The sequence below is a fragment of the Tachysurus vachellii genome, chromosome 21, assembly GCF_030014155.1.
Source record: "Tachysurus vachellii isolate PV-2020 chromosome 21, HZAU_Pvac_v1, whole genome shotgun sequence".
NCBI classification, from domain to species: Eukaryota; Metazoa; Chordata; class Actinopteri; order Siluriformes; family Bagridae; genus Tachysurus; species Tachysurus vachellii.
This window is the reverse complement of record NC_083480.1, coordinates 7,708,968-7,725,068: the sequence shown is the minus strand read 5'-3', so window position 1 is coordinate 7,725,068 and position 16,101 is coordinate 7,708,968. Positions and strand designations below refer to the sequence as shown.

Sequence of the window (16,101 nt, the reverse complement as noted above, 5' to 3'; positions counted from 1 at the left end):
AAGTATACACTTTGCATAAGTTTTTAAAGACTTTAATTATTAATATTGACTTTTTTTTTTTTTTTTAAATCAAACTCCATAGCTATTTTTCATACTAACTTACGAGACTGTACGGTTTTTATGCATGTTCATGCGCCAAATCATCCACGGACTGGTTAGATGTGAGGTGTACTGATCGTGTATGAACGATGCGTGTGTGTTTGCATGTATATGTGTTTGTTTTATAAGGGGTGGAGAATGATGAGAATTCCTCCCCCTGCACGCGCTGGACTGTAGCGCGCAGACTTCAGCCCTTCCGGACAGAGCGTGAGCGCGTCTGTGGTCAGAGCCGGCTGACTTAAGTCAAAAGCGGAATAGTGAATTCACACCGCTTCTGTGCTTCGGGGTCAGGAAGCTCGTTCAGGTGAGTGTTTTTTATTTTTATCGTGTAATGAAAGTGAATGAAGAAAATCTTGATTCAGCGGATGCGCGCGCGTCCCAGACCCTTGTAGTTAAGCGCAGATGCACCGTGACATATACAGTACATCATTACACTGTTGTAATTGCTGCCTGTTGCACCTATAAACTGTAGGTAGATATTTGGGATTGAGTCAGAAGTTAAGTCAGTTTTTAACTCTGACATCGGATCTGTTGTGCGCCGGAAAACAAGTTAATGAGATTCTTCTGTATCACTTCCCTGTTGTGTTGCGGATATTGTTTTGCTGTTGTTTGATTTTCTTTCTCGTGAGAAAGCGTACAATTGTTAAACATGTAGTTGAAGGGAAAGTTGAATGCTTTACTCTTCTTACAAGTTTAGATGGAGCTCCTCGGCTTCACTGTACCTCTGATATAGTAGCTGGGTGTGACTGGACCTCTCAGTGCGCCCTTGTGCGTGCCTAACAGAAATGTAACGGTGCCAGCTTGCTTTCGCTCCGGATGTGGATGACCCTTGCCCCCAAGTTTCGTTTTTGATATCATGTCTGGTGGCACAGAATCATGTCTGACAGGCACAAGCCTGTCTTCTATAGGTTTATATCCGGATGCCTATTGCTTGAAATGGCAAAACTGAATTAATTTGCACGATTTTTCATACAGCACTTCCAATGCACTTTGCAAACTGTCTTTTAAAGCAATGTGTTCGTGCATCCCATCATCCGTCTACTTATACAAGCTGTTCACTGTCCACTTGTATGTTAACGCACACCCATGTACAGCATTGAGGAAACTATTGGGAAACTGTATCTGCTTGTAGGTGAAACAGAATAGTGAAACAGTGGATGAAGTTAATCACTTTTGGTGAAAAACAGAATGGAATTTCACTTGAACCAGATTAGGCCAGGTTCATCATTTCCTGTTCTTTTACGAGGTCACTTCCTGCATATAGCCCCCTGGTGCAATGGGAGGAAATGGACCTGGCCTTATGTCTCTTCCCTGAAATGGGGAAATTTCCAAACACATGCAAGCCTGAACTAACCTACTGTATGCAATATACACAAAAAATCTCCTAGATGAATATAACATCACAATAAGCTATTCTCCTTCTTATTGTGAGCGTGGAATTGAAATTTCAATGGGTGAAAAGTTAGGGTTTTCATTCACTTTCTGTACAGTACAAACCTGAACATTTTCTTTCAGAATCTGCCATTGGCTTTTAACCTAACTTGCATTTTAAGGTTTCATTCAGTGAGCTTCAGCAGTATTTGAAAGTAGGGTGAGAAAACAGGGATGTTTTATTGTTTTAAATATAAGAATACTGAAAAAGGTTTCAACATATTAATTAACTTATTAAATCAATCGACACAAATATTTTGTGCTTTTCAGCACACTGCTTTGCTAATTCATAAGCTAAAATCTACAAATTCTTGTAGGAAAGGGAAGTTTTGTGGCACGTTTCTGCTGAACAAACACACTGTCAGTTCACATTTGACACTTGTTGTTGGTTCATGTTCAACTAGTACTGTAAGCACAAGTATGTGCTTGTGCTGCAGTTGTTTCTTTTTCACACATATCTGATGTGGTGTTTGTGAGAAATGCTTCAAATGAAAATGCATAACCAATAGAATGTCTTACAATGTGGCTCTTTTGTAGTTATTATAGACTTATAAGTCTAATTAGTATTAAATTAATTAAGTAACTCAGTGTAACACACAATTAATTTTGCAGCTTTGTGTGTGCGTGTATGTGTGTGCATGCATGTATACTTAGAACGACTGCTTCAGTTCCCTGTATCCTATCATTCTAGCTACACTCACACAAGTCTTCCTGTTAGGGGGAGGGAACTTCCTGTCCCAGAGGGAGTGAGAGAATGGAAGGGGAGAGGGAAGGGGTACATATCAGGCAGGTGAAGGAACAAAAAAGTTTTCATTGCAGTTGTGCTTGACCAAGAGAATTCAGTTTACGTACATATGTATATATATATATATATATATATATATATATATATATATATATATATATATATATATAAAAATTGGCCAGCTTACATACGATTATTGTACGGGTATTGTTCCAGGATTTGTTGCATTTCCGGTATTTTGTCACAGGAAGGGGCGAAAGGAAGAAAACAGCAAGAGTGCGAGGAGTGGTGTAAGGGAGCTGGAGAGAGGAATCAGAGTGCCAAAAATGCAAGAATGTAGGCTAAGATGTAAACATCTGTTCTCATAATGACTCACACACTTAAAAGAGGTGTGTGAGCATGTCTCCAAATCCACAGGGAGAATTTTTATCTAATGGAGATTGGACAGGAAAAGGAGTGGCCCTGGTTTGTTGTTTGTGGTTTGTTGTTTGTTGTTTGCTGTTTTTGAGTTGTATTTTTTGAGGTGAGAAAACAATCACCTGTAAACTCCCAAGCCTGTGTTGTCCTTTTACCCTCTGTATAAAATAAGATTTTTCTTTTTTTTAAATTAGTATTTGAGTATAAGTGGTTACCACATTTTATTTTCCTGACTTGTATAATAATCATTACAGCCGGAATGGTCTTTGATCATGATACAATAGCCCTATAACATGTAAAATCATTATAAAACCTAACTGCCTACCGCTTTTTCACATCTATTTTTCTAAATAGAAATTAGAAATGCTCAGAGCAATTTTTAATTATTAACAGAATATACACTAGGGCTGAAAAATACATTAAGAAAAATACATAAAGATCTTTTAATGCTTATAGTGTAATATTTAGGCATGTTGTGATATTATGGCAGAAAGCAACTGTTTTAGTCTTGGTCTACATTTAAAATATAGTATACCTTTTTTAAGCCCTCCAAGAAAAGATTTATTTTCCCATCAGTTTTGTATAATGATGAGCAGAATTAGTCTTAGGGCAATTTTTATTTAATGTTAGCTTGTAGTTATGAGGGACTGGAATGTTAGCTACATGAAAGAAGTTTGGTATTTAATTTATTTATGAGGATAGAAAACTATATGTTTTTATATATCTGCGATCAGTCACTTCTATGCGGTCGTGATATAATACCTAACAACGTTTTTTAAATAAAAGTTAAATATAAAATTATCTATTACATTGTATCTTGCATATTTTAGATATATACACCTAATTATCTTGTTTAAAAATTCAAACATTTATAGAACTATATGGTCGAACATAGCTCTGTGTTCACTGATTGTGAAATAAAAAGTTCCTTACAAATTTGGTTAAAATGAGGAACAATCGAAGGCAGTTGTTCTTGTTCTGCCCTTGCAAAAGTGCCAGATAGTATCTCATGCAAATTCTGCCCTACAATTCTGACTACACAGGCAGCATTCTGCCAGTTGAAATGCAGAGAGAGTGATTATGGTGTAATATATGTTATTATTAGATGATACAGTACATAGCACTCCGGATGCCATGCTATTTGATTGCAAATTTCAGTGAATTCAGTACCTATTAAAAGGTCTTGGTGTGGAAGTGATGCAGGTTGCTGCAATTAAAATCACCCGATTCTTTTAAAAGAACCATTCTCTACTCTAATCTCTTTAAACTGTTACAAAACAGGTATTACCAGAGTTTATTAATTGAATTTAATAAGAATGTAGCTATGAAAAGATTTAGGATTTGTATTTTTCTAAGAATTTATCAAATAAATCTAGATTTATTAGGAATAATATTTAATTAAAACAATATGTACATAATGAACTAATTAACTAACTAACTGATTGATTAATTGATTGAATGATTGATTCATTCATAATGAAGACATTAATTATTTTGTAATTATTTATTACATTTTTGAAACTTGCTTATTGGAGTGCTGACTAGTGGTGTGTAAGAAAAAAAGGTGTTTTTTGTGCTAACGGTGAAACCTGACTGTTATCATTTATGTTTATGTTGAACATTATTTGATAATTAACGCCAGCCTAACTGAGCTAGGAAGTTTGTTCTGTAACTGCACAGTGGTGGATAATCACTTCCCACGGAACAGTGAAAATACAGTTTGTAATATATTTCAGAGCAAAGATTTCCACTCTGTATCTGGTTACATTCCAATAGTGTTGAATTAAAATATCAACCTTAAAGCCAACATTCTGTTTTCCTATTTAAGCTTGGACAAAAATTTATCAAGAGTAACTCCTCCTAGGGCTTTTGAGCCACATGCACCAAATTCGGATATGTTGTATACGCTGGTCTGAAGTTTGTTGTTGTTACTTTTCTAAGCGATCCGAGTACCGATACTTCAGGTAACGGGTCTCAAAGTGGCCTTTTTTCTCCATAGACTCCCATTATAAACTTTGGAGGCTTATAACTCAGCAAGCTTTCGAACTATCTACACCAAACTCGGCCAGCTCCTTTAGGGTGATACTCTGAACAAAATTTTAAATTGGTGTACCGACTGGCCTTTTGGTTGTGCCGCAGCCCCGCCCCCAAAATATGCAAAATCAAAAAACTTTTTACAACATGGACATGTGGCATATCAAAAGCCCAAAGAGGGGAATTGCGTTAAAGGTTTTCGGATGACGTCACATGCTCGTCTCCACTTGCCTCCAAATGTTTTTGCACCCTAGAGCTCCACTAGATTTCACAAGTTTTATGTCCACTTGCCTCAAAAACTAACACTGACCCTTACGTCCACTTGCCTCCAAAAAGCACCAGCCTTTGCGAATACTTGCCTCGTCAAAGCCAACATCGAAGTTTGTTGCAACGAACTTTATAAATCTAGTTAAACAATGAAGTTTCAGCTTTAGTTTGAGCTTAGCTGCTAGCTTTAAGCACAGTTCACTTGTCATAATCATTTGTGTTTGAGACATGTTCCAAAATAACGTTATACTCATTGACCTTTGCAGTTCTAAATAGAAAGTTGCAGCATTTTGAAAGTGGCATTTGTGGCTCACCCATGAAGAATGACAAAGAGCTTTCATTTGAAAACTAAACATTTTCTTTCATAAGCTACACATAAAGCGATTTATTTCTTAATGAAATAGCTTGTTCATGGCATGATAATGTATGTTAGACAGTATAATAAACTCTCAATGCAGAAATAATATTTCTGATTGGATTTCAGGTGAAAACTCATAAAGCCTTGTTAGCATTATGCAAATGAGAATCATTCTGCCTGGACTCCACTCAGAGTTCTTCATTGTTATCACACACATAATTAATGAATGTCTAGAACATTTAAAAAAATACTTTTTCCTTCTAAGCTTCGGTTTTAGATGATATGATACAAACAACTTTTTTTTTCTTGTTTGTATTTTGTGCTTTGTATTGATTTTGAATCTCAGAGGGGAGAGAAATGTAATATGTGGTTATTATGATGACATATGTATTATAGATTTTGTAAAGAGGGGAGTAGGTCATCATTTCCATGATATTCAGAATTATCTATGTTGTTGTTGAGTATTCTACAAATTTGGATGCATTCACAAATGTCAAGATCAAGGAAACTAAAATATACAATAATTTTACTAAAAATGTACAATAATCAAGCCTGTTCAGTTTGTAAACCACCAGGTTTTGTGGAAAAAATGTAGTATTTTAGACTACGAACAAGATAATTATATGTTTTCAAGGAACATTTTCAAAAGGTGGCAGAAAGATGCAAGCGGCCAACTTTCAAAGCTAAACTAAGAACTCAGACACCAAACTTTTAATGAAGTAACAGATGCATGCACTTTGTTTTTAAGTGGCAGATTAAGAGAAAGAACATGAGTAAAGTAGCCTATTAGCTATAAGAGCTATGGGAGCCACAACCCATCAATGAAAGCTGTCCAGGTCTATGTCTAGTTGTGTCAGTGACATTAACTTTTTATTAGAGGTTTATACAAAAACAGAATACAGATTTATTAATCTATATGTAATGTAAAATGTTAATTATCCTTTAGATACAGTTCAACATATCCTGGATTTTAAAAGGCATCAAGACAGTAAGGACAGCAACATTCTCTTTATACTACTTAAGACCTTTCATGTCTTCTGTTGCTAATTCTGATGCTGTTCATAAGCTGTAAATGTGTTTCTCACACTCTGCTGTGGTGTGAGATAAGTGTGGTGATGGTGTGTGTGATCTTGGCTTGGTATATTTTAAAATCAGAAGCAGCCACCCCTCTTTCAGCTTGCTGAAACGTCTATTTGCACAGGAAATAGGGGGAGGTTTTAGAGGGCCGGACAGGAAACACCGGCAGCACTGCCATCCTGTTTCTCTACTGATGGTCAGTCAGATAGTGATGCTTGGCCAAACCAAAGCCAAAAGATCTGTATACTGTAGATCTGAAAGCGGAATGCCTTGTTAGAGAAAAGCAGCTTCCTATTTCTCTTGCTGGGGAGAAAAAGAGGAAGACACAAATGTCAGAATCCATAAAGTCAAAAACTCTGTAACTTTTTCTCTGTAATCTTTTTCTCTCTTTCTGCATTTCTATCTGTAGGGAGATGAATGGTGTGGATGAACAGATGATTTGAGAATCTGGTAAGATGCCGATTGTCTAATTTATTAATCACAATGGCAAATTGCTAAAGCAACCATTTCTGGTATATTCTGCTAGAAATATTAATTTATGAAAAATGATCAAAAAACAACATTTATGATTTCATGCCCCATTCCACCTTGAAACACTTCCTTCACACTATTGATAAAAAAAATTGCAAAATGATCAGTGACACAGCCCAGGATGTTACACCATGTTGCTCAAGACTACTGAGCTTTGGGTTCTTTCACTTTAATGTGTCTACAGTTATTTCCTACTTATGTCTGCTGTCTTGTCTCTTGGGCAGAAGCTCTGTTTCCAGGGTGATGAGCGATATTCTGTAAAAATCAAGATTAGTATGGGCTGTGCTTGCTGTAAGCAGAGGAAGGCCTCCAAAGCGTCCACTGTGTCCTATGGGGACACATGTAACGCAGGGAGTGGGGCCCAGGTGACAGAGAGCCCTCGTTACTTTCCAGACCCCACCCAGAACTCAGGGGCTGGCCTCATCCCAAACTTTAATGATTTTCCCAGCACAAACTCTAGCGCATTCCCAACATCCAGCTTCCCCTCCAACCCTAGCCAGCCACGGGCTACTGCCATCACAGGTGTGTGTGTCAATATAGTTGAATGTAGTGTCGAAATTTAGACTGATCACACATTCTATTTTACTCTATTTACCCTATTGCGTATGTGTGTATGTGTCTGTGTGTTTGTGTTTTCGTTACTACAGGAGGAGGGGTGACCTTGTTTATTGCCTTATATGAATATGATGCCCGTACAGAGGATGACCTGAGCTTTCAGAAGGGAGAAAAATTCCACATTATCAATAACACGTGAGTAAACTTGAGAACACATTTGTTTGGTATATAACTGATTCTGTGAAACTTGCATGTGCATGATATTATAAATATCATTTGAATATCTTCTGTGCATACACAAAAGACCGTCAACAAAGTCAAAAAGTGACAATTGACATACTATTTCATATAAATGCTATTGTTATATAGCCATAATTTCCCTGGAACATGAATGAATTCAAATTGACTAGAGTTCTAGTAAGTATCTGTTGTTCATAGAACACTGTCAGTATAACCTGGATAACAGGTGTGATATCAGCAGTAAGTGACCCCACCTTTACACTGACTGGAAGGTCAAAGCTTTACTATAAGGCATGCACTGGGCATGGAACAGTTCCTCTTATTGGAACATTGTTACTACCTGTAGACTTCATTTTTAGCATAATTGCAAACTATTGCACAGCTCCAAAAATATGAACATAAAGTCTGACCTGTATGAGGCAAGAAGAAAAGGAATGATCTATGACAATGCTTTTTATATCAAATATTGCTGTTATATACTCACTTTGTGACTGGGTCTTGGGATAAAATCCGTCTATTCACATATCCTAGTTTTTTAGCAATTTGAAGTCATAGCCAGCTATGATATGGCACCATGGAGCAGATACAGTTAAGGGTCTTGCTCAGTGGCCTGACAGTGGCAGCTTGGTGGTGTTGGGTCATTAAGAGTGAAGCTCTGTCTTTTTTACCTGGTCTTTTTCTTTTACAGCGAAGGTGATTGGTGGGAAGCACGCTCTCTGGACACAGGGAAGTCTGGATACATTCCCAGTAACTATGTGGCCCCTGTGGATTCCATACAGGCTGAGGAGTGAGTAACAGACAACATGTATAATATACATAATCTGAACTTTGTTGACCATAGTAATAGAAAAACTGTATTTTGCACCCATCTCTCTCTCCCTCTCAATCTCTATAATATATATTATTGCTTAAATATTTATCAGTTGAGTATATTTTGTAGGTGGTATTTTGGGAAGATGGGCCGTAAGGATGCAGAACGGCAACTCCTGGGCCAGAACAACCCTAGAGGGACGTTCTTAATAAGAGAGAGTGAGACTACTAAAGGTACGGGACATCTCTTTGTTCTATTGTCGTTCACACTTCTTAATTCCCTGTTCCAAATGGTATATACTTATTTTATTTTGTTCTCTTTGGCTGTTTCTCCCCACCTCAGGAGCATACTCTCTGTCTATCAGAGACTGTGATGAGGCAAAGGGCGACCATGTAAAGCATTATAAAATCAGGAAGCTTGATAATGGTGGATATTACATCACAACCAGAAGCCAGTTTGAAACTGTGCAGGAACTGGTGCAACATTATTCAGGTCAGCTGAAATAGTTCTTTCTGCATACATGCACACTGAAACACACTCAGTGGTACTGATGTTCTGTGGTATGTGGACTGCAGATGTTATTAATGATTTTTATATTTTTACTAAATGTGAATTCCAAATACTGTCTAGGGGTTAATTGTCATTGATGATAAACTGATCAACTTTAAACTGAACAGTAATGTTTGAAGGTTTGTGTATAAAAAGAAATATTTGGGCACTTTATTAGGAACAGCCGTAAACCTGTTTATTTGTGGTATTATTCAGTCATGTGGCAGAAATCCATGCCATGTTTGTGACTGCAAGACAACTGGGTTGAGTATTTCAGAAGCTACTGTTCTTTGGGGATATTTTTATGCAAAAGAGTCCCTAGAGCTACACAAAATGTTGGGAAATACAGAACCATTCAGCGAGTGGCAGTTCTGTGGGTGGGAAAATATAACTAGTTAATGGTGATATGAACACTACAGTAACTAAAATATACCACGATTAGTGGTTCTGGGCTTACAGGAGTGGAACTAAGCGTGGTCCTGTCAATCAGTATAGTTTTCAGTTAACCCAATATTTAGTGTTTTGAGGTTTAAAGAGTTATTCACTTACTATAACTGCAAGGACCTGCAATTATATAGGTCAGTCAAACGTTCACACTTTTTCCAGCTTGTCTTCCACTTTGTCATGCTTCATAAAATTTTGTTTTGTTTTCTGTTGAAAGTCTACATATTCTGTCTGGCTTAATTTCCCTCTTGTCTTGATTTTATATACTTCTTTCATTTTTGCATTCAGGATTCAACTTAGTCAGACATTTACATCCGGTACGCACATAAATACACTCACTGTCGATTCAAGTGTGGACCTCAAGCCACAGCTAAACCAAAGCCATATTTCTGTTTGCTGTGAAACAACAGATCTGTTCTTTATTTGTCTTCGTATATATCTATGCTAGGTTGTGCCTGTATGTGTCTAGTTTAGCAACGTTCTGCTGTATTGTGACTTGAATTCTGTATCCCTTGCTGTTTGTATGTTTTTCTGCATATTTCTTTTGACTTCCTTTGTGTGTCGTGAATGTGTACATATAAATGTTCATCTTTCTGTATGCTCTTCGACTCAGATCGTGCAGCAGGGCTTTGTTGCCGATTAATGGGCAGCTGTAGGCGGGGTATGCCTAAACTAGCTGACCTATCAGTGAAGACTAAGGATGTTTGGGAGATACCAAGGGAGTCACTTCAGCTAATTAAGAAACTGGGAAATGGGCAATTTGGTGAAGTGTGGATGGGTAGGAACAACACTAACTGGGGCATGTTGAAGGGAAAGATTAAGGGCAACAAGCACAGCTACATGATGAGGTGTATTCTCATAACTTGCTCCAAAGTCAAATATCTGAGCTATGAGGATCACTTTAAGTCTGTGCAGTTGCCATTGTCTTCCTCTGATCCGTGCCATTGCATGATACACCATTTCACTCTTTTTCCATCTCCACCCTTCTCCCTCTTTTTTCTCTCCCTTTTTTCTTACACCCTCCCTCAGGTAGTCATGATGGTTTATGTTTCTACTTGACCAAATCATGTCCAAATTCCATACCCCAGACCCTCGGTTTGGGCAAAGATGCATGGGAGATATCACGGGACACCCTGCAGCTCAAGAGGAAGTTGGGTCAGGGTTGCTTTGGTGACGTCTGGATGGGTGAGATAGATACCACTAGCATCAGTGTCTGGAGCCAGTGTTTGTCCCCCTAGCTTTAGCACTGCTGCCTGTGTCTGGTGGAGGCTGTATCTGTCTCCCATGCCTTGTCTCATTATGCTTATACAGTCTCGTTTCATGTTAACGTTAGCAAAGTGTGCAAATGATTTCTGTGCTTTAAGCAATGATATGTCTTTGTTGCACATCTGCACTGCATTTTTAAGGTGAAATAAACAGTTTTTTTGATAAAGGCTTTGGATAACAGAAAAGATGCTGCTTAGCAACCTATGGCAGAGTCTTCATGTCTCACCAGTTTATTTGCACTCCTATTTATGTGATTTGCTCGTGATACGCTCAATGTTCATTTTGTTTTCCAAGGTAGGAAGGTAACTTTACTATTACTATTATCAACCACTAATTAAAGGCCCTTGCAGGTGCAGTGAAGATCATATCTTGAAGAACAAATATGCACTGTACATTTTATACAGTATATTTTTAATGGGGTATCAAAGCCACACAAATCCTGAGTTGTCTTTTCTCCTTTGTTGTCTCAAAGATACAAGAGATGTCTATATGTGTTTCGGATGTGTTTGTTCTTTAAAACCCCATTTTAGTTTCCATTTCTGAAGCTTTATAGCTCCTGCTTGTTCTAGTGCAGTTGTCTGTCCATTTTGCCTGATATTCTGATATAACCTTCTATATACACCACTCTATTCATCTTTTACTTCTCATCCCTTTCTTACTCTGTCTCTTAACTCATGTGTCTCAGTGTTTGTCACACTGTATCACACTGGTTCTGACTGTCTGTAGGTATGTGGAATGGCACTACTAAAGTGGCAGTGAAGACTCTGAAGCCCGGCACCATGTCTCCAGAGGCTTTCCTGGATGAGGCCCAGATCATGAAGAGACTCCGCCATGATAAACTGGTGCAACTCTATGCTGTGGTGTCAGAAGAACCAATCTATATCATCACGGAGTTCATGAGTCAAGGTAAACATACACACATAAACACACACAAAGAATGGCCACAACAGAGGCTAATCTTATTCATACCCATTATTTCTCTTTCAGGAAGCCTATTAGACTTCCTCAAAGATGGAGAAGGCAAAAATCTGAAGCTGCCTCAGCTTGTGGACATGGCTGCACAGGTTAAAACTTAAAACCCTTTTACTTCCACATTGTCCAGGCCTGCATTATTAATTCATTTGATCACTCTCAAACCTGCATTTAATATACATATGTGTATATTTGTGTTGCTAATTGCTAAATAATTAGTGATAGAGCACTGCTGTTTTATATTGTTTGTGTAAGACACTACAACATGATGGATGGGCTTCATCAATAAGAAAACCATTCTTAGTTTCCGTTATTAGGTAAGTTTTTTAGGAAGTCTGTAGTGAGAACATGGCATTTATGTTTCAGATTGCAGCTGGGATGGCGTACATTGAGAGGATGAACTACATCCACAGAGACCTGAGAGCAGCCAACATCCTGGTGGGAGATAGCTTGGTCTGTAAGATTGCAGACTTTGGGCTGGCCAGACTTATTGAAGACAATGAATACACTGCCAGACAAGGTCATTCAGTCCTCTGCTCTACAGACTCCACCCAACACTCTACTGTTCTAGTTGCATTGTGTTATTGCACTTGTTTTTTCCTCTATTTTTGTTCACTCAACTTCCACTCTTTTGATTTGCTTTTACTTCAGATGACATCTGTGTTCCTTTTTACTGTTGTATCTTATTTACACTTCTGTTTTTTACTGCATTGTGTATTTTTTTTTTCAATTGTTTATGTTTATGTTTAACTAATAGTGTTATTCGTTGTGCTACAGGAGCAAAATTTCCGATAAAGTGGACTGCGCCAGAGGCAGCGCTCTATGGCAAATTTACCATCAAGTCAGATGTGTGGTCATTTGGCATCCTACTGACTGAACTCATTACAAAAGGCAGAGTGCCATACCCAGGTATAAAAGTGTGTGCATTTGTGACAGTGTGTTTAGTTGGTTAATAATGCAGTTTGATTCAGACCTGGTTATTTTTGTCATTTCCTTTATTTATTTATTTATTTTTTTTTATTTAAGTCTTTAGGTTTATTTAACACTGACAACGATAAACTTAAAGTGCTACACATACCAGTATTCAAATCTATTATTTGGAAGCCGGTGGTTTTATAAAAAATGTCCTTTAAAAACCAATCAATTAGAAAGTACTTTTATTAGAAATTGACTTTAAAATGTATATATGTGGGATAGAGGAAGTGAAAACAAAGCTTGTTGGTGTTTTAAATGCAACTGTATTTGGCCTCAGGAAGAACTCAAACATAAAAATGACAAATTACTCTTTTATCATTGTTGTGGTTCTTTCGGCTGCTCCTTGTCCGGGGTCACCACAGTAGATCATCTGGTCCACATATTTAATTTGGGCCGTTTTATGCCGGATGCCCTTCCTGACGCAACCCTCCCATTTTTATCTGGGCTGGGGACTGGCACTGAGAGTTAACTCTTCAGTGGCTGGAGTTGCCTCAAACCTGGGCCTTGGCAATGAGAGCACAGGATCCTGCCATTGGAGCACATGGGGACACGCTGCTTCTTTAAAATTATTTTTTTTTATTTTAGTTATTTACAATATAATTGATATATACTGTAGTATGGTAACATAATTTGTCTTTGTGTGTATAAAGGGATGAATAACAGGGAGGTCCTGGAGCAAGTGGAGCGCGGTTATCGTATGCCATGTCCACAGGGCTGTCCAGCCTCTCTGCACGAGTTAATGCTGCAGTGTTGGAGGAAGGATGCAGATGAGCGCCACACCTTTGAATACCTGCAGGGCTTCCTGGAGGACTACTTCACTGCCACCGAACCACAGTACCAGCCGGGAGAGGACCTGTGATGCAAGCACATGTAAAGCGATTTGACTGCTCTCCCAGTGCATTTAATGGGTTGGTTTTAAAAGGGATTTCCAAGTGAGGCCCCATACTAAGTCTTCAGATGAATGTATGTGGGATGATGTGCAAACCTTTTTTATAGAAAGCCTTTATTTCAGCCATTTTAATGAAGCAGTTTGTCCTAAAGTATTACATTACAAGCAATGGCTATTTAAAAGCATATCAACACTGTAAGCTGAATTTGCACAGTGTTATTGTAACAAGGTGTTCTAATATCACTTAAAGTCAGACAGGACTTTTTACAGGACTTTGCACAGTCACAGTACGTTTTGGCCAAAGTAAGCTTTAGGCCAGAACAAATAAACTATAGGGACATATCTTTATAATATCTATAACTTCTTTAGACTGTGAGATTTGTGTATCAGATATTTCATTGCTTTATCTTTTGCCTTCTCAACTGAAGCTGTATGATATCATAGCTTTGAATCTGGTTTTGGGTCACCATTGACATGTTGTTAAAGTAAAGAGATTATTCAGTTGGTCAGACACAATAGCTCTTTCATCTTCTTTAATATGAAATTGTATCTATCTTTTATAATATTGTATTTCACAATATACCACTGATTAAAACTTAATAAGTGCCTATTAAATTGGCAACTTCAAGTACTGTCACTGTTTGGAGGTTTGGATTGTCCAATCTCAAATTATTGACAGATTATTAGTGTGTGCTGAAGAAAAAGAAGTTTCTTAAAAGTTTTCATTAAAACAACCTGTTCAACATCTTTGTGTGTGAAGACATTTATCTTACACCCACTCACACTCACACACACACACACACACACACACACACACACACACACACACACACACACACACACACACACACACACATACACACACAAACAAGTAATTGGTGATTTCTAGTGAAGTTGTGTACATAGCATTACGTTACATCTCTAATCAAATACTGTGACGTTAGAAGAGTTAGAACAGATATGATAAACATGTAAACAAAGAGAAAAATGCTCACAGCAATGAAAAAAGAGGAACTGCAGTCACTAAAATAATTAATATAAGACTGATTATGAAATTACATGTCAATACTAATAACATAACTTTTAAGCTGTCCTTCCTGTCACGGATCTGCAAAGAAAGAATCTGGAAAAACTTTTGAACTTGTCAGCTGAGAGAAAATCCATCATAAACAGTACATGTTGATGTTGTACTTCATAAAACAACCTTGTTATGAATAGGATTAGGGAATTTTTGTATATTATATATAGCAAAACTGTAAACCTCTGTTAAAGTAGAAAACAGAATCTCGTCATGCTTGTTTATTAAACTAATCTCCATTAAAAACTCATGGAAAGAGCCGAGGAATAAAAGCCAATTATGAAAACACAGCACCCTTCCTAAAAGTCTAAATTCAAAATCCTTTCTCCAGGTTATTAATTATTTACATTTTTGCATCACACACAAACATAGTGCATAAAATATATGGATGAATGAATGAATGAATGAATGAATGAATGAATGAATGATGAGAAACTGAATGCTAATTAGACATTTTATAAGATATGAGAGTGTTTGCCTAACATCTGTTTTTTTAAGGTAGTTTGTTTGAAATACACTTTCTTTTTGCAAGTATGCAAAAATCCTGCTGTCTTGAAATTCTACTGAAAAGAATAACTTTAAATAAATGAATGAATATAAATGATTAAATAAGTTAAATAACTATTTACGTGTATTTTTTGAGGTTTTTATTTCGATAAATTCCGTGACTATATAGTATAACATATAGCTTCATGACAGGTACATGCTGACATGTTATTCACTGGATGTTAACACACGAGTACATTTATCACACAAATGCTCTCAGATGCCTCAGAACACACACAAACAAAAACTGCAGCAGTAGCAACAGCAAAAAACTTATATTATTAAATTAGATATATAATCTTAGTAATGCACAGCAGTAAAAGAAACGTGATTAAACTTTTTTTTAATTTACTAAAACATGCCACAAGATGGCAGTCAACGATGAAACGTCAGATGCAGTGTGGATGTTATCATGCGACGTTTGACGTTTTATGTTTTATGTAAATATATAGTTAATGCTTTGTTTATTCCTGCTTCAAAATGAGTTTATATTAAATCCTTTGCAATGGGTAAACGCTCAGCTGCAAGGTCTAGAACTATAAAAGGTTCCCCAGAGGTTTAACTAGCTTTAGATTTTCTTCCCAAGATTGTGCAATTTTATTTCTCCTAACCAATATAATACCAGATTCCTTAAACAATACCTAGCATCGTCCCATGGAACCAATACACATTTTGTGCCCATGGATGCTTAATGCCCTTTATTAGGACAACTTTCGATCCCTAGTGTCCCCCTGGGTCTTGTTTGCTCAGGGGTCCTGGAAACATACTTTGGTTTTACGCACACAAGTGACTATTTCAAAGAGGCAAATACAAAGCA

The 16,101-nt window shown here is 37.3% G+C and overlaps 1 protein-coding gene across 5 annotated transcripts; it reads left to right on the top strand.

The window, feature by feature from the left end:
• The first annotated feature begins 247 nt into the window (after nucleotides 1-247).
• Nucleotides 248-14,405, top strand: yrk (Yes-related kinase). 5 transcript variants are annotated; one of them, XM_060896803.1, is made up of 14 exons: nucleotides 248-403; nucleotides 6,838-6,878; nucleotides 7,184-7,481; nucleotides 7,607-7,709; nucleotides 8,443-8,541; nucleotides 8,695-8,798; nucleotides 8,908-9,057; nucleotides 10,172-10,336; nucleotides 10,588-10,743; nucleotides 11,551-11,730; nucleotides 11,812-11,888; nucleotides 12,163-12,316; nucleotides 12,574-12,705; nucleotides 13,422-14,405. In XM_060896803.1, exons 3-14 carry the CDS (start codon nucleotides 7,235-7,237, stop codon nucleotides 13,628-13,630), a joined length of 1,776 nt encoding a protein of 591 aa, XP_060752786.1. In that variant the 5' UTR covers nucleotides 248-403; nucleotides 6,838-6,878; nucleotides 7,184-7,234; the 3' UTR covers nucleotides 13,631-14,405. The 5 variants fall into 5 exon arrangements, with proteins under 5 accessions (XP_060752786.1, XP_060752783.1, XP_060752784.1 ...); XM_060896800.1 differs by lacking the exon at nucleotides 10,588-10,743 and having other exon boundaries at nucleotides 7,187-7,481; XM_060896801.1 differs by lacking the exon at nucleotides 10,172-10,336.
• Nucleotides 14,406-16,101: the final 1,696 nt, after the last annotated feature.

Excerpts from the sequence above, each read along its gene's own strand:
- yrk (XM_060896803.1), top strand. The coding sequence starts at position 7,235 with ATGGGCTGTGCTTGCTGTAAGCAGAGGAAGGCCTCCAAAGCGTCCACT. Across the intron at positions 9,058-10,171 it reads ACTGGTGCAACATTATTCAG|ATCGTGCAGCAGGGCTTTGT; the intron begins GTCAGCTGAAAT and ends TCTTCGACTCAG. Across the intron at positions 12,317-12,573 it reads TGAATACACTGCCAGACAAG|GAGCAAAATTTCCGATAAAG; the intron begins GTCATTCAGTCC and ends GTTGTGCTACAG.